Below are 21,273 nucleotides of genomic sequence, written 5' to 3' on the forward strand. Positions count from 1 at the left end.
ACAAGATCGCGGATACAAGACCCCCCCCCCCCCCCCCCCATCCCCGGTCATCCCGTTGCTGCTTCCACCTGCCTACGTGGATGTCTGCTGTTGCTGCTTCCGCCTGCCTGGATCTCTGGAAAGCGTCTAGAGATAACATCTGTTGTATTAGACGCTATATAAATAAAATTGAATTGAATTGAATTATCAAGGCAGGCAGGGTGGAGAGGTTGATGGCACACACCTGTGACCCATCACCTGTGTGATTGCTGCTTCTCCACCCTGCCACACATACATAGGAAGTACACAGAATTTCAGTGTCAACAAAGGTACATAAAGAGCACATGATTGTAGTTTGTAAGTGATTGGCAGGTAGATATTTTAAATATCTTGTAAACCTGTCTTAAAATGTAATACTGGACCTCGGTTGGGCTGGTTGGACAGCGAGTGGCCCTTTTAAATCCAAAACTTGATAGGTATGATACAGTTACAGTAACCTATACCCAGTACTCGAGTTGTAAAAAAAAAAATCAGGGGGGGTGGTGGATTTTATCATATGGGGACAGATAATTTGTGCTGATTACAAATAATATGATATATTAAAAATAATAGCACTGACCAAAACACCTGCAGAAATACTGCAGGAATGACATAGCAGCAGTTAAATGCAGCCTTCTGTAAGCTTTAAATATCCACTGGGCTTACATCACATACATCAAAACACAACAATAAAAAACAGTTTTCTGAACTTATCAATATGATTCTGTCCTTCACAGGATAAGTAAAATGGATCACTGCAAAAACTCACAATCTTAACAAGAATATTTGTCTTATTTCTAGTTAAAATGTCTCATTTTAGTAAAAAAATCTCATTACACTTAAAACAAGACTCATCACTAGAAAAAACAACAATTTTTCAACTGTTCCTAGTAGATTTTCACTTGAAATAAATACAAAAATCTGCCAGTGGAACAAGATTTATTTGCTTGTAATAAGAAGATAAATCTTGTCCCACTGGCAGATTTTCCTACTTATTTCAAGTGAAAATGTACCTGAAACAGGTGAAAATTGTCATATAAGTTATTTTTCTGGTGATGTCTCTAAATGTTGAAATAGCAGTAAAACCACATTCACTGATGAAATAACATAAGGGATGGAAAGGGGGGATGGCAGTTTTACAGGGGGGATGATTTGGACCATTTTTATTTCAGGGGGGATGCCATCCCCCCTCATCCCCCCTCAACTCCAGTACTCCCGGCTGAAAACCTTTGAAAGTCGAATGGAAGCAAACTCACAAGCAGTGAGAGAAAATAAGGAAGAAATTGGCAAAATGAAAGAAGAAATGATGCTGCTGAGAAAAGAAAATGTTTCACTGAAGGAGATGTGTTTGGAGCAAGCCAGATATAAGAGAAGGTGGGATCTCAGACTGATGGGACTTCCCGAAAAAGACAAAGAGGACACAAGAGAGACTATGATCGGCATCCTTACACGAGTAATCCCAGTATCAGTGGAGAAACTTCGAGAGTCAGTAGACACAGTGCACCGTTTGGGGAGGAGGGATGATGCAGCTACCAACAAGATGCCCAGACCTGTAATCATCCAATTTGCCCTGCGAACTGTTCGAGATGAAATATGGAGGAGATCAAGAGAGGCAAGAGTCTGTAAAGAGATGAACATTCAGTTCAAGGAGGATTTCTCAAAAGAAGATCGTGAGGCTCGTGCAAAGCTGTGGCCCAAGGTGCAAGAAGCCAGACGAAACGGGAAGAAGGCTTCGTTAAGAGAAGGTTTTGCTCTCATTGATGGACGCAGAGTTTACCCGTAACAGCTGCGTAGTAAGCAAATACTTTAGTTAAGTTTACAAATGCTTCTACCAACAGGAACTTAGAAACTTGGTAAGATATATTTATGTTTACAGAAGCAACTCTCAGGTACTTGTTATGCATATACTGTAAGTAGGAATCTTACCAGGTGAAAGTTTAACTGATCTAACTGTTCAAAGTGGTTTAATGATTTAAATTCTAAAGTTGTTTTTTTTTATATAATGTTATTAAGGACAACATGTTCATTCCTGCATGGGAAAAACGAAGTTAAGCGCATTTTGAAACAATCATAATTTCTTTTATGTCATTGAATGTTAGGGGGTTGAAAAATAGCACAAAGCGTAAAGCCGTTTTTTTGTATTGTAAGGATCAAAAATCACAATGTGTTTTCCTACAGGAGACCCATTCTGCTACGACTGATGAAAAATTTTGGAAAATTCATTGGGGGGATTCTGTTTTTTTTGCACATGGAACATCACACTCAGCAGGAGTCATGGTATTATTCAATAGATTTCCAGGCAGTATAATTGATCATAAAGAGGATTCTGAAGGTCACTGGGTAATGGTGGTAGTGGAGATAAATGACAAACGCTATATCTTAATATGTGTTTACGGCTATAACAACAAAGCAATGAATGTAAATTTCTATGCAGAATTAAGTCAACGTATAAATGAATGGAAAACAACATATACTTCAGATAGAGTGATATTGGGTGGAGACCATAATATAGCCCCGGATTCATGGCTAGACAGAATACCTCACAGAAACTCTCAACCTGTATATAGTGACACTATATTGACTTTATGTACAACAACACGGGTAATTGATTATTGGAGGACATCAAATCCAACATCTGTTCAATATACATGGTATAACTCTGCAGGAAACGGTCAATGTTCAAGACTAGATTACTGGTTGATTTCAGGTGAGCTATGCAATGATATCTCAAATTGTGAAATTTCAGCCGCTCCGCTCACAGACCATTGCATGATTAGTCTAACTTTATTAACATCTAAGCAACATCAGAATTCTCCAAATATTTGGAAGTTTAACAATGATTTACTACAGAATGTTGGATTTTGTGATCAAGTGAAGTCTCTTATCATGGAGGTTGAAAATTTAGACATGTGCGATGTTAGTAAATGGGAATGGTTCAAGTTTAAGGCCAAACAAATTGCAATTGATACTGGTAAAAAACTGTCACATTTAAGGAAACAAAAGCAGAAGATTCTATTCGACAAAATTAATTCATTAACAAATAATACACAATTATCCTTAGACAACATTACTGAATTAAAGTCACTACAGACCCAGTTAGACGACATGTATACAGCAAAGGCAAATGGAGCTTATATTAGATCAAGAGCTAGATGGATGGAAAAGGGGGAAAAGAGTTCAGCATATTTTTTTGGACTGGAAAAACAAAGACAGACTAAGAGAAAAATAAGTAAGCTTATGACAAATGACATTATATCAGAAGATCAGAAATTAATCCAGGATGAAATTTGTCTCTTTTATTGTAACCTATATAAATCAAAATTTAATAATTCAGATTGTAACATTTTATTTGACAGCATCGATGAGGACATCAAAAAGCTGGATATAGAAGACAAACATATACTTGAAGATGGATTAAATATAACAGAAGTTGAAATTGCATTAAAACAAATGAAAAACGGTAAATCACCAGGGATTGACGGTTTAACAACTGAATTCTTAAAACATTTCTGGGCGGACATTAAAGAGTTAATATTTAGAGCTTTTTTGGAATGTATTCAGAAAGGATGTTTGTCCCCAACTATGAAAACAGGTTTAATAACTTTGTTACCAAAACCCAAAAAAGATCTGTTGATGCTAGACAACTGGAGACCAATAACCTTACTATGCAACGATTACAAATTACTTGCTTTAGTTTATGCAAATCGCCTAAAGGTAATACTTGGAAAACTTGTAGAAGAATATCAATCAGCTTTTATAAAGGGAAGATATATTCACAACCATATTCGACTGATTCTGGATATGATTGATTACCAGTCATTTATTCAATCAGATAGTTTAGTGCTTTTCATAGATTTTTTCAAAGCATTCGACACCGTGGAACATGATTTTATGTTTACAGTGCTCAATAAATTCGGATTTGGAAAAGGGTTCTGCAAGGTTATTAAAATGTTTTACAATGATATCTACAGCTATATCTCCCTCAACCCTGGAATGACACCAAAAATTAATATCTTATGTGGAATTAGACAAGGCTGTCCTATTTCGCCCAAATTATTTATTTTATGTACACAAATGCTAGCATATCTAATTGTAAATCACCCTCAAATTAAAGGAATTACCATTTTTGATTATGAATATAGAATAAGTCAATTTGCAGACGACACAGTAATCTTTCTAAAGGATAAATCTATAATTGAAAAAGCCCTAAATATAATATCAATCTTTTCTAAAGCTTCAGGTCTGTGCTTAAATGTGAAAAAATGTGAAATACTACCTCTTCATCCTTGTGCTGAGATAAATATAAGCTCCATCCCTGTTAAAACGGAATTAAAATACCTGGGTTTAACAATGTCTAAAGACAGAAATAAGAGAGAAAAACAAAACATAGAAGAGAAAATAGATGGTATGAAAAAATCTCTCAACCACTGGCTTATGAGAGATCTCTCTATTCTCGGAAGAATCCTACTGACAAAAGCAGAAGGCATATCAAAACTAGTATATCCTTGTCAATCTCTTTATGTTCCTCCTCAAATGATTAAAAAGGTAAATTCTGTCATTTTTAATTTCATCTGGAAAAATAAGACCCACTACCTTAAGAAATCTGTGATGGTTAAAGACTATAAAAATGGTGGATTGAAAGCTGCTGATTTTGAATCCATGATTGGTGTAATTAAAGTGAATTGGATAAAAGCTTACTTGGCTCAACCTGAGTCCATATGGTTCCACATACCAAAATATATTTTCCAAAATGTTGGAGGATTAGAATTTCTGTTGAGATGTGACTTTGAAATAACGAAACTGCCAATCAAATTGTCTAATTTCCACAAACAAGTACTGCTCTACTGGAAAATGATGTTCACCCACAATTTCACACCGCACAGCTCCACCTTGTGGAATAATAGAACCATCACTATTAACAGGAAGACCTTATTTAAACAAGAATGGTATGATAAGAAAGTCCTATATGTTACTGACTTGTTGGATGCAAATGGCAATTTATTGGAATTTAATACATTTATAGAAAAGTTTAGTTTAAATTGCTCTTATAGAGAATTCAATAAAATCTGTAGAGCTATTCCACTTCCCTTGAATTTCATGATAAAAAATATTCTTACATACTCAAGTGTTATTGTCAAACTGCCTGATTTAAAAGTCGGTGAATTGAAATTGGGTGAAAGAAAATGTAATAACAAAGTACTTGGAAATGTATTTAAAGAAAAGCTATTCAATGATATCAAAAAATCAACAAAAATAAAGATAACAGAAATTGAAGTAACGTTAACAAAGACATACAGCAGCTACCTTAAATGGCCAATTTCACCCAAAGCAAAATAAATTCAGTTTAAAATAATAAACAATATTTATTCTGCCGCTGAAACCCTAAGGAGAAGGTTCAATTTTGACGTAGACCCTTGTATATTCTGTAAAACAGAACACGAAACAATTGAACACTTATTTTTTTCTTGTTCATTCACAAAGCTTTTTTGGCAAGATGTTTATCGGTGGTTAAAGATTGGGATCAACGACTGTATGTTCAGCAAGTTTCAGGTCATAATTTATATGGATGGTCTACCAAAGAAGGTATCCAAGATGGTGAACATAATTCTAATTTTGGGTAAATATCATATTCATAAAAATAAATGGAAAAACAGCAAACCCTCCCTAGTATGTTTTAAAAACGAAATAAAAAGTTATATAACATCCATTAAGGTACTTTCAAAAGATAATCAGTTTATACAAGATTTATATGAAACCATGTTAGAGTCTCTTGTTCTTTAAGTTACATTTTTGCTACGCTTATACATTTTTGTTGAAATGTCAACCCCTGTGATTATTTTATTTTGTGATTATTTAAATTTATTTTATTTATTTTCTTTTTATTTAAATTTAGAAGTTTATATTGGAAAAAATTTAAAATTACATTTCGCTTGTGTGTTGTGAATTTATGTTTCAATTGCAAACTAATGTTTCCTCAAAGGAATTTTGTATTTTTGAAAATGTTGAATAAAGTTTGTAAAAAAAAAAAAAAAAAAAAAAAAACTTTCAGTACTCCCAAGTAACTCGCGTCGACTTTTATTCTGAAAGGTGAAGAACGGGAAGCGGCTTTTTAGCCCATTCATATCCGGTATAGCCCTGCCTAACACGGATGTTTTATTGATTTTGTTTCCCCCCTAACATTGATGCTTATATGGACAACGTGACTGCGATGAAGGCTCTGCAGCTGTCGGCGTACGAGCGGATCAAGCAGGCCACTGAGACCGTCCTGCTGCGGCTGGAGGACGGGGCCGACTGCGGGAAGATGAGACTGCTGCTCAACGAGGTGCTCACGACCACCGTGGAGGAAATCCTCCGCGTGTTCGAGAGGACGGTGGTGGAGTACGAGGAGAGGCTGCTGCGGTCGGAGCAGCAGGTGCTGCAGGTCTGCCCGCAGCACCGCCTGCTCAACTCCCTCTTCAGTCCCACAGTCATGTTGGAAAGAGCAGGTGAGTTCCTGAAGTTACAGCCAGTACTGGAGTTGAGGGGGGATGAGGGGGGATAACATCCCCCCTGTAAAACTGCCATCCCTCCTTTCCATCCCTTATGTCATTTCATCAATGAATGTGGTTTTACTGCTATTTCAACATTTAGAGTCATCACCGGAAAAATAACACCAGAAAAATAACTTATTTGACCATTTTCACCTGTTTAAAGTAAATTTTCACTTAAAGTAAGTAGAAAACTCTGCCAGTGGCACAATATTTACACAAGGAATTTGTTGTGGTGATTTGGTGCAATACAAAATAACAAGTAATATTAAAGCGACACTACGTAACTTTTCCACCTTAATATCATATTTCCAGAGTCATTGTGATGGTACATCAACTTCCAACAGGTTTAATGACACCTCTGTCATGGTCTGAGGGAGTCTGTATCACCTTCACTGGCACTATGTAACTTTGAGGAGCATGGTAGGAACCCTGCCACACTAAAAAACTACAAATCTTTACGACTTTTACTGCTTTACGGCATACGTCACTTCCCCCTCCTTCCCGATTCGCAGTCGAGACGAAAATGGGCGGGGCTTGGAGCGTAGCTCCGCAGAAGCTGGTAACCCGTTGCTGCGTTGTGGCTGCAGCAGCTCCACACACAACAGACGTGGGTAAAAGATCCTAATGGTTTAACTTTTCACCGGTTTCCTACTCTGAGGCAGAACCACAGAGGCCAAGTATCTGATATAACAAAGTAAAAGAGTGAAAGAGTCGTCGGCTCGCTTGGATCGCGGCTGTAACGACCAAACCTTCCACACAGTAAAGCCTGAATTATGGTTCTGCGTTAAATCGACGCAGACCTACGGCGTAGGGTACGTGGCGACGCGCAACGTACGGTGCGTGTCGCCGCGTACTCTACGCCGTAGGCTCTGCGTCGATTTAACGCAGAACCATAAATCAGCCTTAAACCACAAACACTCACACAGACCGGATCAAAACACGGGTTTTATTCCCCACTTCGCCAGCTAAACGCAGTTGCTGGCCAGCTCTCTGCGGTGCAATTAACCCCAATCTTCAGATAAAACTAGTTTGTTGAGGAAAAAATATTAACTCTTATTTGTAGCTGCAGAGGAAAAAAATAATCTCACGAGGAAAACAAAAATATTGCTCACGCCTCGGAGCCTCTTCACCATAATATAGCAGTCAAAAAAAAAGAAAAGAGAAGTAAGAGGGATACAAAACATGTACTGTATGTTGTACTATTATACTAATTTATTGAAACACATGGCGAGTCAAACATTTACTAAAGCAGCTGCCAAACACTCCTAAACAAGGTAGCCGGAGACGGTGGTTCTGCAGAACTGCGGCAGTAAATCCTTCTAAAGAGTGGAGCTCCGACGAGGTAGGGATTTCATATGGATCCAGACCGTTAATAATCATTATTTTCTCGATATACCGCTCCCTGGCTTCCTTGTTTAAGGTATCCCGGTAAATTCCAGTTCCTTTCCAGCAGTTTAACATCTTTTTTTTTGCGTTCCGTCTGTTCACTTGGTGAAACAGAAAAGCGTCCCGTCTTCTCTCAAAACAAATGCACGCGACGGGACAGGAGTTTTCCGGCAGTACGCGCTGGTGCTCATGGGAAACGTAGTGTTATTTACAGCCTTTAATTGTCATATACAGGGAGGTAAGGTGTTCCTTTAGCTTGGCAGTCAGCTCAGCCACTATAAATACCTCCATTGTTTATTTTTTTTCCTCAATAAAACTTTATTTAAAGAACTACAACAATACAAAGGCAGTTATTACTTCTCCTAAAGCTTCTTAAACGGTAGATATAGACAACGCTCCACTGACATCTGAAAAGGGGCGGCTTGTCAATAGGGGGCGCCATTAAAATTACATGGAAAAAAAAAAAATATAGACACAGTACACATAAATTACGTAATAAAAAGTAACTATCACATCTGTGCACTCATAAAATGTGTCTGACTTAATTTTCCAAGCCTTCCCATCCCACACTGGGTTTATTCAGAGTTGTTTTTGTGCAGACTGAAATACATAGGTTTTGGCGAGGGGCGCCGGCCAAATGAGTGTGTATTGCATGTTCTTAAACTTTTCTTCCATGTGACTTCATGCTGGTCTCTAAATGGTTACTCAAAGACTCTCTGCACCCGTGGCCAATCAGCATGTTTTCTGTCATTCTTCATCCAATCTGATTGATTCATGAGCTGTCAATCAAAGTCACACCCCTGACAGTGTAGACGCGCGACTGTATCTGTCACTCCTTTTTTTTTTTTTTTTTTTTTTTTTTATTACAAGCTTTATTGAATAGTTCTCATATTACAAAAAACATAAACAGACAGGCATACAAAACAGTCATTAATACATAAAAGTACAACAACACAGGAGCCAGGGGGATTTTTAAACAAACACATTAAATAGAGAGCATAAATTAACAGTTTTGACAGCTTTTTTGTTATTTGAGACAGAGATGGAACTCAAGTATTGTTTGGTTTCATTCTCAAAAATTAAAAAAAGGGGTTTTGAATGACTGAATTTGGATTTATGAATATGAAACTTTGCAAGAATAATTATTAAATTGATTACAAAAGATTATTTAGATTTGTTTCTTTCATTACTGATGAAACCAAACAATACATTTTTCCAATACAGAGTGAAGTCAGAGTCAATTTTATCTATAATAAATCGGGATACATCTTTCCAGAATTTGTTAGTGTAGGGACATCCAAAACAGGTGTACCAATGTTTTAGGGGACATTTCACACAACGAACAGTCAACACAAATATCTCTTTTGAATTTAAGAAGATAATGATTAGCAGGGTAATACTTATGTAACATTTTAAAAGAGATTTCCCTCACTTTATTTGTAAGAAGGTATTTGTATGGAAGAGTCCAGATGTTCTTCCAATTCATCACCAAAACCAGACCAGTAAGCAATAATATAAGGGGTGGTGGTTATATCATTTCGAAACAGGGAACGTATATTACGATTGTTACTTCTTGTGGATGTAACTAGACAAACTTTGCCCACTGAAGTTTTCTTGGGGTCCAGACTTGGTAAGCAGGCTGGTCTTTCCGCCCACTTTTTAAAAGAAGCAGAATTCCAGAAGGAATAGCATCTAGGACTGTAGCAAACTGCTTTGGGGTAACAGGGAAGCTAAATTTGTTAAGAAATTCAGATTAATTCAATAATAGTCCATTATCATTGATTAACTGGTTGACCAAAATGATATTATTATTAAACCAATTTGGGTAGAATAAAGATTTCGCACATACTCAAATTTTGGTCGCAAAATGCGAGCATTTGGTCGCAGTCTGAAGCCCTGGATATTCTAAGATTTCTATCGTTCTCAGATACCCATACACATTAATAACTATCACATTCAAGTTGTCAGTATTAATTACTTGTAAAATGAAATGTCCTGCTTTATCACAGACAGAATGTAAAATAGTTCCTGAAAATGAATGTTTGAGTGTGGTGACCCCAGCAGAATGTTCAGATCCATGCGCTAGCCATAAAGGCTCAGTTATGGTTCTGCGTCACACCAACGCAGAGCACACGCCGCAGCCGTGACGCCGTGCTGAACCCTTCTGACTTCTCCGTCTCTCCGTTTGGTCGCGGTGCAGTACCCCCCGCGGCCACTAGTTAGCGATCTTTTTCTGAATGGTTTATCCAACTTTTTCCGGTCACAGTAAATCAAAGAAATAAGGACAACTATTGTGCAAAAAACAAAAACAAAAAAAATCACATATAAACGAAGAAAAGAGCCCTGGAAGTTCAATACTGCTTCAAACCGGAAACCGGAAATGCTTCGCTTTCAAACGAACCAATCACAGCCCTCTCGGTCTGCGTGTCGTCGGCGTCTCCTCGACGCGTAGTTACAATTTTCAGGAGGTGCACGTCAGAGACGGCGCAGGTGACGGCGTGTCCTCTGCGTCGATCCAAACCACACGCCGTAGGCACGGCGCCATTTTGACGCAGAAGCATAACTGAGCCTTAAGTCATTCCCCCACTGAGCCTTCCATAACCTTGCATCATCGGTAACCGAGTGTGACTGTTGAATAAAGCAAAAATCAATTCTGTGTTGTTTAGCAAACAAAAAAATAGCTTTACGCTTTATAATATTTCTTAACCCCCTGGCATTGAGAGTAATAATAGACAAAGACGTATTAATAACAATAAAGACACAAATAGGAACAAGATTTAAGTTGTAGTGCGCTAGAGAAACAGTCCTGCTGTCAGGAGCTGCACACTTATAACATCTATATAAAGTGAAATAGTGGAACACAGCTATGAAACTAGTTAAATATTTTAGTTATCCGTGGGCAGATAATTTCAGTAGTTGTTCAGCTGTCAAATAGAAGAAATTTTTAAGGAAAAGTAACATTGAGCTGAGGGGACTTAATTAGAGGTAGGGTTGCAAAGGGGTGGAAAATTTCCGGTAAATTTCCGGAAACTTTCCGGAAACTTTCCATGGGAAGTTAAGCTGGGGAATTTTGGAAATATTCCAAATTGGAAACTTTCCATGGGAATTATGGGAATTATCGGGAATTATCGGGAATTTATGGGAATTTATGGGAATTTATGGGAATTAACTGGAAATTGGGGGTAATTTAAACAAACTGTATCATATCCAAACATAAATGTAAATATTTATTTTGTCATAAGCAGATATCCATGCAAGATAATACAAAAACATGACATTTCAACAGATTTATTTGAGTAGAACTTTAGTTTTTATTCTTGTATGAACAATTATTTTAATGAACAACAAAAACATGAATGTTGAGTAAATACTAACTCACCCCACTCCCCCACGAAATCAAAAAGTAATGCAAGTTAAACATTAATACCATTATAGATCAAATATATTTACCCCATAATATTATCAAAACTTACTTGACTTTATATAGTCCGTGGGCTCAAATGTGTGGCTTCAATAGTCTTGTGCTTTGAGCTCAAATGTGTGGCCTCCAGGCTTCAAGAAATCACCTGTGCATGTGATGGAAAAATGCACAGTGCCTGTAGGGGGCGTGGCCTCAATAGCCCTGCAGTAAGCAATGTGCTGTGTGCATGTGATTGAGGAGTGTACTTGCATTAAATCTGGTTGTTTTAGCCAAGACTATGCTACAATATATTTCCCCCAACTATATTTAAGTTCCCTGTTAAGGGCCAACCTTCAATTCTGTAAATGTCGTATTTATTCCCGTTAATTCCCATATATTCCCATTAATTCCCATATATTCCCGTTAATTCCCATGGAAAGTTTCCAACTTTGAAAATTCCCGGAATTTTGCAACCCTAATTAGAGGTAAGTTGTTGCTCTACATATGAATATAACCCTGAGTAATAGTGTGCTTAAAAATAGTGCAAAATAACCCAGGTTGAGAAACTAAATAAAGTAAACATTAACCTATAACTGATATTCACTGTCAAATAAACTATGCCTGCATACCAAACTAATACTCATCAGAATAGTGACATAAGTAGAAAAATAAAAAAGATATATCAGTATAGTTAGGGATATAGTCTTTGTCACAAAAATGACATACTTAAACAGCATTCATTGTGCTTTTCAGTCTTAAACAAAAAACTCCTTTTCAAGGAAAGGGTTAAAAGCCATCTCGATAGAGAGGAAAAAGAGAGAAAAAATAAACAAGTTCAGCACTTGGGTTACTCAGCAGAGTTCAGTTATTAATATGTGACACATTGTATAGTGTATCCAATAAATCTCAGTAACATGAGAGTTCAGCAACAGTTACCGTCAGTGGAGATCACCACAGAAATCTTAGGTAGCCAGTGCCAGTTCAGTCCCGTCGGCAAAGGCTCGTCCTCCGAAGAAATAAGCAGTCTTTCCTTGCTCGCGTGCCTTCGCCACCAGCGGCCAGAGCTGCCTCCTTCGCTCTCTGATGATCGGAGACAGATCCTCAGCAAAACGCAGCTTGTTGCTCTGGAGGAAGGTGGACTTTTTTGCAGCTTTCCAAACTGCATCCCGGTGGATTCGCAATGTGAACTGGAGGATAATTCCTCGAGGCCTGGACTCATCATTTTTCAGCTGGCCCAGACGATGCACAGTGTCGATGACGTCAGGAAACTTGGTTTTGTTGTCAGGTAAAACGGCCTGGCAGATCAGTATCACCTCTTCACGGACGTTTTGGTTCTTCTTCTCAGGCACCCCGTAGAGTCGCAGGTTCCATCCCCGTGAATAGCTTTCGAGCTCAGCCAGCCGCTGCTCCATCACTTTTCTTCTCCACCACTCCGATACGTCCCTCGACATGTGTAACTTTCCCTTTTACCTCACGGATTTCGGCACAGGCAAAGTCAACTGTCTTCTTGAGACCCTCTATCTTCAATGAGTTGTCAGTTATTAGCTTCTCAAAATTTTTCTCCAGAGCATCAATTCTGGTGTTAAACATCACTGATATTTGCTGCACAATATTCGTGTTATCTCCGTCTGTTGCACGAGGATGCTTACTTATCTTCAGTGGCGGTGGCTTCGTCGGTGAGATGGGCAGGGGAGGAAGGTCCGCTTCCGCAACAGCCAGGACGGGCTGGTTTAGCAAGCAGTAGTCGTGCATGTTGGTCACAAGCGCGTTCTCCGGTGCATACTTCGGTTCCATGCCGCTAATGTGGCTAACAATGTTGTTAGCTTAGCGTGTTTCAGCAGTTGGCGGTAACTTGTAAAAAACTAAAGAAAGTCGGCGGTAAACAGTAAATTGTTACTACAGCACAAAGCGTACAACGTTGTTCTAATATTTGCCAACAGAAAAAGCTCAATATAGTCGTGTTTCACTCGTTTTATACGGATTGAGGTGGGCAGCTCCCGAAAATGCAAGCGCTCACGTCGCCATCTTGGATTGACCCCCAACTTTTTCCATAGACATGTCTCCTCCTCCTTCCATGGAGCTGCTGCGATACGTCAACGTCGCCGCCATATTGGATGTGGCAAGACTGCGCTGTAAACTAATACAAGTAAATTGACTTATCTTCATAAAGCGCCTTTCTACAAAGAAATGTACGTTTTACGTCTCATTTATTCATTCACACATGCACTAATATACTTGGGAAACAGTTAGGCACCAAATATAATATATTTAATTTTCTTAGATGGCAAAAATAAGAACTTTATTGATCCCACATAGGAGTAATTCATGTTATATCAGCTATAGAGAACAAGGTAGTGTCGAAAAACAATATATATCCCCCCTCACAAAAATAAGAAGAATAGAGAAACATATTTTCTGATCAACAAAACAAATTTTACATTTTTCAAATAACAGAATAACATTATTATTAATATCTATCAATATATCTATACAATAACTGAAAAAAATCTGAAAAATGGTTAAAATATGTTATTTTGTTACTTTTTAAATTTTAAATATGTTTATGTAAAATATGCTACATGTACTGTATATGTAGTATATGTATATGTAGTGATATGTAATAAGAAATAACAAAAAAATGTATGTTCAAGTAGAGTTTATAGTTGTGTTGTAATCCCCACCCGCCAGTGCGCCGCCCCCAAAAGTATTTATCACCAGCCGCCACTGCATCTGAAGGTATTTATTTTCCAACAGACAACGTGAAAAACTGCAAACATAAACAAATAATATATATTTGAACACGTGGAATTAAATCTTCACATTTATAAACAAACAATGAAATTAAATAAATGTATACAAACAAAGACAACAACAACGTACCGTGTAAGCCTTCTACCATGTTTTTAGGATAGTTAAGTTGTGTTTATTTTAAGGCAACTCTTGTTTAGCACAAGAAGAGCTGCTATCACCACTGAAGCTCAGAATGAGCTTGGCTCATCAGGAGCACTCAATTGGCGCTTTTCCACTAGTATCTGCTCAGCTCGGCTCGGCTCGGGATGGCTCGTACCACCTCCACCTGCTTTGTTCTCGTTTGTTCCCCCCCCCAGGGGAGAAGTGGGCAGGTTGGGGTGAAGCTGCTGTGACGTACTCGATTGCGCAACACCTTTGTTCATGTCGGCGCTGATCAGAAATCAGCTGGAGCTGCTGAGAAGAAAACAGCCCGTATACATAGTGCTGGGCGGTATACCGGTCCATACCGAATACCGGTGTTTATTTTTCTTATGATATGAATTTTTCATATACCGTAATACCGGTGAGTATGTACAGTAGCGCACACAACATTGGGAACGCCGCGCGGCGGAACGTAGCTCCGCTGGACAGTGTTTCCCCTACCACTGTATGGGCCGGCCAGGCCAACGAGACCCCCCGCCAGGCCTAAAAAAAAATAAATCAATGATAATTTTCTATCACAACATGATATAAAGAAATCTTTCTGCCAGGTACGTGTGTTTGTATGTGACGCTGCAGGGAAGCATGAGAAAACACAGCCCCACGACACACCATGCGTCCGCGGGGTCCTAGCGCCAGGCACACATGAGGCCATGCAAACCTGTATTTATACTAGTGTGGACATTAATGTTTATCTACAATATTTCCTCCTCATGACAGTAAAATAGGTCATTCTAAGCCAATTTACTGCAGCAATTCCTTTCCAAATCATTAGAAAATGTGGTTAACACCCAGTTGTGCATGAAAAAAAAAAAAATAACGTGATATACCGTGAAACCGAGCAGCACTACGTCTACATCCCTTTTTTAATTCTCTCGTCAGCACCAAGTTTATGAAGATCTGCACCTCAGAGTTGGATCAACAAACAGACGTTTTGCGGTTTATAATAAAATCGCTGCGAGTCGCTCTCGCGCTGACTCCCGCTTCCTGATTCAAACGTCTGACGGCCCCCCGACCAATCAGTGGCGCGGAGGGTGGTGACGTCAGAAATAGTGCCGGCTCAGCCCGGTTAGAACCTCGACAGAATGGTTACAGAAAAAGTATCTGCTTGGCGCGGCTCAGCTCGCCTCAGCTCGTAGTGGAAAAGCGCAAGACGGGGGCGTGGCGGGTAGAACCGAGCTGAGTAGGTACTAGTGGAAAAGGGCCATAAGTGCCCAGCACCAACTAGGAGGCTCTGCTGCCCCTGCAGGCTACAGCAGGTACTGCAGTACTGAAGGACATACACACACACAGATACAAGGTTGCTCAAAAGAAACACACACGGTGCATATTATTTTTTAGAAAACCAATAAAATAAAAATATAATAAATTACCATTTCTGGCTTATTAAGGCAGCTATAGCAGTTATTATTAATGTAACTTCCAACAAATAAATTAACAACAGCCAGGGTGTAGGAGCTGTTAAATAAATACAGAGAATAAAGAGCACAAATTATGTTTTCACAGCTTTCTTATTACAGATAGTTTGCATGTGCTGTTCCGTTTCCTTTTGGAATGCCACAAAACAGGGTTAGAGTGACTACGTTTACATGCAGCCAAAAATTCGGGTTATTGCTAATATTCCGGTTACTGAAACATTCAGAATATTCCGTTTTACATGGTAATTAATCATTTGGGATATCTGGATCAAACCAGCGACACACGGAGAACGTGATGACGCAATTCCCGTCATTTCCGCTTCTTCTTCTTGTATCCAAATTCAAAACAAATGCTGCTTTGCGCAACTTTTCGCTCACCTTCTTTTAAATCTGGCTATCCCGGTACTTTCTACCGTCTACAAATGCAGAAATGTTCATATCCTTCATTACATTTATGAAGTGATTAGTCTCCTCCTGGTCTTGGTTTCTCCGTGTTTATAAGAACTTCCTGGACTCAAAAGACCAGGATTCCTTGTGAACAGAGCATGCGCAGAAAACAAATTCCTGTTCCGTTTGATGGGGATATTCCATTTTGCGTTTACATGACTGAATATTCAGGTTTTAAAAGGAGTAACCCAGGGCTCATATTCGGGTTTTTAAAAACCAGAATATGAGCAAATTCGGGTTATTCAAAGGGGTTATTGGTGTTTACATGGCCGTGCAAATTCGGGTTATTGCCAATATTCTGGTTTTAAAAGGGTTATTGATGCATGGAAACGCAGTCACTGACTAAATTTAGCTTTGTGTGACATTTCCCTAATATATTAATAATGTTTGGCAGGGTAATGTCTATAAATTAGTTTGTAAGATACTTCTCTCACTTTATTTGTAACTAAACATTTGTATATGAGGTTCCATCCAGGATCCAGTTCAGTCCATTGAAAAGATTGGACCAGTACTGAACAACAGAAGGGGCGTGGGAGAGTTTTTTTTTTTTTTATTGAACGTAATGGCAAGCCATTCTGCCTTATATGTCAGGCATCATTGGCGCATTACAAGGCTTCAAATCTTCAGCGGCACTTCAGTTCATTCCATGCTAACATCGATCAGGAATTTCCAAAGGGTACTGAACTTCGCAAGCACAAGTTGGTAGCGGTGATATCAGTTTGAAACAGTGATCTGTTGAGATCATTTCTTCTTTTACTACCTCATTGTTAATGTAGACTGTAAAAAAAAAAACTCACGTGACCCATTGGTTTGTGATAAAACCCCAATCATCATAAATGTTTTTTTTGTACCATCCTAGGAGAATTTACATCAAGCATTTCTTTCTATTGTGATATACTGTCGATAGGCTTAGCTGAGTCTGAATAAGTTATATTATGTATGCATGCATGCATGCATGTAAAACAAAGTTCAAATTAAATATTGAAAAAAAAATGTGTGAAATATTAACCTATTTTTGCGTTTGTTGTATATTGTTTCCTGCAGACATCCAGCAGCTGTTTCCTAATAAAGAAGAGGTTTCTAATAAGCATCTGGGGAGGAGCTCCAGTATGATTCCAGAGGAGACACTCAGCAAAGAGATGCAAGAAGAAGATAAAGGATGTGACTGTGAAGGATTGGATTCAGATGATGATTTAACACTTGCTGCTGAAAAGCTTTCAGACTCTCTTGAACAAGGCGGACAGAACATGTCAAAGGATGAAAAACTCACTGCAAATGCAGAGAGTGATTTAGGAGAAACGCATTACACTTGCTCCATGTGTGGTGAAAGGTTTGCTCAATTAATAGGTCTGTCTTACCATTTGAAAATTCACAAATCAAAGAAAGACAGAAGGATGGAAGGAAGAAAGGAATTTGCGTCAAGAAATAGTTTAAGATATCACAATCTCATTCACACTGGAATGAGACCTTTTTCGTGTGACAACTGTAACAAAAGGTTCAGGTGGCCGTCACAAATCAGAAGCCATAACTGTGTCTCATTAAGTGCCATTACAACTTCTGTTAAAACTGATGGTCCCAATTACGAGGGACAAAAAAAACCTGGGTGTAATAGTTACACTAAACCACCTAGCTGTCCTGACAACAAGGTTCAAACTGAACTCAGAAAATGTTGGCAAGAGCAGAAGACACTGGCGTCCACTATACACAAAGGAGATCTGAGCCGACACACAGCGCTTCAAACGGAAGTACAGAACAAGGTGAAGCAGGAGACTGCAGAGCCTTTACATGTTAAAGAGGAACAAGAGGAAAAGGAAATAGTCAATTTCACATTCTGTCAAGTTCCTGTAAAGGTTGAAGAAGCCGATGAAACACCTCAGGCCTCACAGCTTCTTTACATCAAGGCTGAAGAGAACATGGGCTCAGTGAAGGAACCAGAACCAGGTCTACCGCCACATCAACATCCAACCTCAAACTCCTCAGACACTGATGTCAGTGATGGTGAATGGGAGAAGCTTGGACAGATTCAAACTGCTCTGTGGACCCTGCGTTAGGCAACAAGGTTGAGCGGCGCTATATATCTGTCCTATGTGTGGAATAAGTTTCAGGAACATGGAGTGCATGAAAAGTCACATCCGGACTCACGCTGGAGAAAAGCCCTTCAGCTGCATTTTCTGCCATAAAAGCTTCAAGTGGCTCTTATAAATTCGTCACCACAATTGTGGGAATGACAAAACCTAGAACCAAACTCTAGACTTGGGGTGGCCAACCTGCGCCCGTTGAGCTACAGTATACGCTCGTAGCTTTCGGCCCGTCTGTGGCTATTGTAGTTAATTTCAATACTGGCAGATTTGCTTTCACAAATGCATCCATCATGGTTTCTTTCATATCTCTATGCCACGGGTTCTGTCTTTTAATCTTCTTTTATCACACAGTCTTTTGACACAGATCGCACAAATATTGCCAGTTGAGGCTTGTCTTGTACGTCACAACACCGTTGAGCTATACGAGCGCGTGCGCGCTCGGGTTGAATTTGGATTTGCTAATTTGAAAATAAAATAAATACACTCTCAAAATGGCAGGGAAAAAATGCATGGCCAAACGAAAGTATAAAGATGAACACAGGACTTTTTTAACCGAGTGGGAGACTTTTTTTTTTTTTATTGAACGTAATGGCAAGCCATTCTGCCTTATATGTCAGGCATCATTAGCGCATTACAAGGCTTCAAATCTTCAGCGGCACTTCAGTTCATTCCATGCTAACATCGACCGGGAATTTCCAAAGGGTACTGAACTTCGCAAGCACAAGTTGGTCACTTTGAAAGGTCAAAATGAAAAGCAGACACAGTTGTTCCAAAAATTTACGAAGCACTTAAAGAACGTAACGCTTGCATCATATACACTTGCTTGGAACATCGCACGGGCAAAAAAGGCATACAATGAAGGGGAGTTTGTCAAAACATGCCTCAGTGAAAGTGAGTATTGAAATCTTGTCTCCTGAAAACGACAAACTAAAACGAATGGTATCAGACATCCAACTGTCCCGGCACACGGTTGAACACAGAATATCTGACATTAACATGGCTATCGAATCACAGCTGCACTCAGACCTTCAAGCCTGCGAGTATTTTAGTGTCGCATTGGATGAGTGTTGTGACGTACAAGACAAGCCTCTGGCAATATTTGTGCGATCTGTGTCAAAAAACTGTGTGATCAAAGAAGAACTCCTTGATATTGTGCCATTAAAAGACAGAACCCGTGGCATAGATATGAAAGAAACAATGATGGATGCATTTGTGAAAGCAAATCTGCCAATACCAAAATTAACTGCAATAGCCACAGATGGAGCGCCAGCTATGATCGGATCCGTGAACGGGCTTGTGGGGCTGTGCAAAGCTGACGAAACATTTCCAGAGTTTTGGAATTTCCACTGCATCGTCCACATGGAGCAACTGGTGTCTAAATCACTGAATTTAGACAATGTCATGAAGCCTGTGATTGAAATCGTCAACTACATCCGCACACACGCGCTTAATAACAGACAATTCAAGAATCTCCTTGCTGAGCTGGACCAAGGGCTTCCAGGTGATCTGCCGCTCCACTGTACTGTGAGGTGGCTGTCAAAAGGCAAGGTGCTTTCTCGCTTCTTTGAGCTTATGGATGCCGTGAAACTGTTTATGGAAGAGAAGGACAAGCACTATCCCGAGCTCTCAGCGGATCATGGATCTGGCTTTTTTGGGGGACATGCTGTGTCACTTGGACAGACTGAACCTGACCCTGCAGGGTAAGTCAAAAATACTGCCGGACCTGGTGCAAAGTGTGTTTGCATTTGCCAACAAATTGAAGCTGTTCAAGACGCACATTCAGAAGACAGATTTCACGCATTTTCCCACTCTGCTAAAAACCAGCGGGCAATTCACCAGCGCTGTCCTGAATAAGCAATCAGCCAGATATGCAACCCTGGTTGAAAACCTGCATGAAAGCTTTGTGATCCAGTTCCGTGATTTTCAACAGAAAAGGCCACAGATCACGTTCCTCGTGGACCCGTTTATTGCGGAGACGGACTGTTTGAAAACCCCGCTGGTCACAGATGAGGCTGCGGCTGAGTTGGAGATAATCGAACTGTGTGAAGAGGATCAACTGAAACCTGCGTTGAGAGAGGGGGCCATTCATTTCTGGAAAAATGTACCAATGGAAAAATACCCAAATGTCAAACTGGCTGCGCTTAGAATACTATCAATGTTTGGGTCAACATACGTCTGCAAGTCTGTTTTTTCTACCCTGAAACATGTGAAATCAAAGCATCGCTCTGTTCTGACAGACACACATGTGAAGGAATTGCTTCAAGCAGCAACAACTGACTATAAACCAGACTTGAAAATGATTGTTGAGGGCAAGGAATGCCAAAAGTCCCACTAAGCAACATGAACAGTAAGAGAAAATACCATTGTAAGTAGTTATATTTTTTTTTGTAGACATGAACTGAACATTGAACAGAGTTTGTTTGTGAGTGTCACAGTTTGGTTTTTGTTTTGGATCTTGTCATGTTCATGTTTGGGTTTTTTGCATCCTGCTAAGCAGCGTTTTTGGTTCTGTTTAAGTAAATAAATCAGTATTTGTGGAACTTCTGCCTCCTGCATCTGTGTCCTACTCCTCCACACTTCCTGACAGGTGGTGCACACAGTGTTCGTTGTTGAAAATGACTGGCCTGTGGTCTTAGTTCTGTGGGACTCAATTTTTGTCAAATACTACAATTTAATTAATTTATTATGGTATATTATAAAACGGAAAGGTGAAATACTGCAATCTGATTGGTTGTTAACTGCATAATCAGCATATACCACGGCTTCTGTTCTAAAGCCTTATGACAGCTGATCATTCTGCGTCAGGGAAGCAACAATGTTTCCATGACAACAACCAACTGGTACAGATTTTTGACGGTTACATCAGGTAGCAAAAAGTAGCTGGTGTTAAAGTTTATTTTTTATTTTCGTTAACAATTAATTAGGCATGTTGACGTTAAACTTTGATCTCCTGGGAGGGCTAACGATGGATGAATGGATTGAAGAGTTCCTGTCTCTGAAAAAACAGACGAGCAAAAGACGACATGCAGAGCTACATCTGGGGA

At 39.3% G+C, this 21,273-nt stretch overlaps 1 protein-coding gene across 1 annotated transcript; it reads left to right on the forward strand.

The window, feature by feature from the left end:
• Nucleotides 1-6,156: 6,156 nt before the first annotated feature.
• LOC133461301 (zinc finger protein 184-like) lies at nt 6,157-20,762 on the forward strand. Its single transcript, XM_061742162.1, has 2 exons — nt 6,157-6,503; nt 17,193-20,762. The coding sequence occupies exons 1-2, from the start codon at nt 6,209-6,211 to the stop codon at nt 18,197-18,199; spliced, it is 1,302 nt and encodes a 433-aa protein (XP_061598146.1). The 5' UTR covers nt 6,157-6,208; the 3' UTR covers nt 18,200-20,762.
• The last annotated feature ends 511 nt before the right edge of the window (nt 20,763-21,273 follow it).

This window comes from Cololabis saira, chromosome 15, assembly GCF_033807715.1.
Source record: "Cololabis saira isolate AMF1-May2022 chromosome 15, fColSai1.1, whole genome shotgun sequence".
NCBI classification, from domain to species: Eukaryota; Metazoa; Chordata; class Actinopteri; order Beloniformes; family Belonidae; genus Cololabis; species Cololabis saira.

Excerpts from the sequence above, each read along its gene's own strand:
- LOC133461301 (XM_061742162.1), top strand. The coding sequence starts at position 6,209 with ATGGACAACGTGACTGCGATGAAGGCTCTGCAGCTGTCGGCGTACGAG. Across the intron at positions 6,504-17,192 it reads AGTCATGTTGGAAAGAGCAG|ACATCCAGCAGCTGTTTCCT; the intron begins GTGAGTTCCTGA and ends TGTTTCCTGCAG.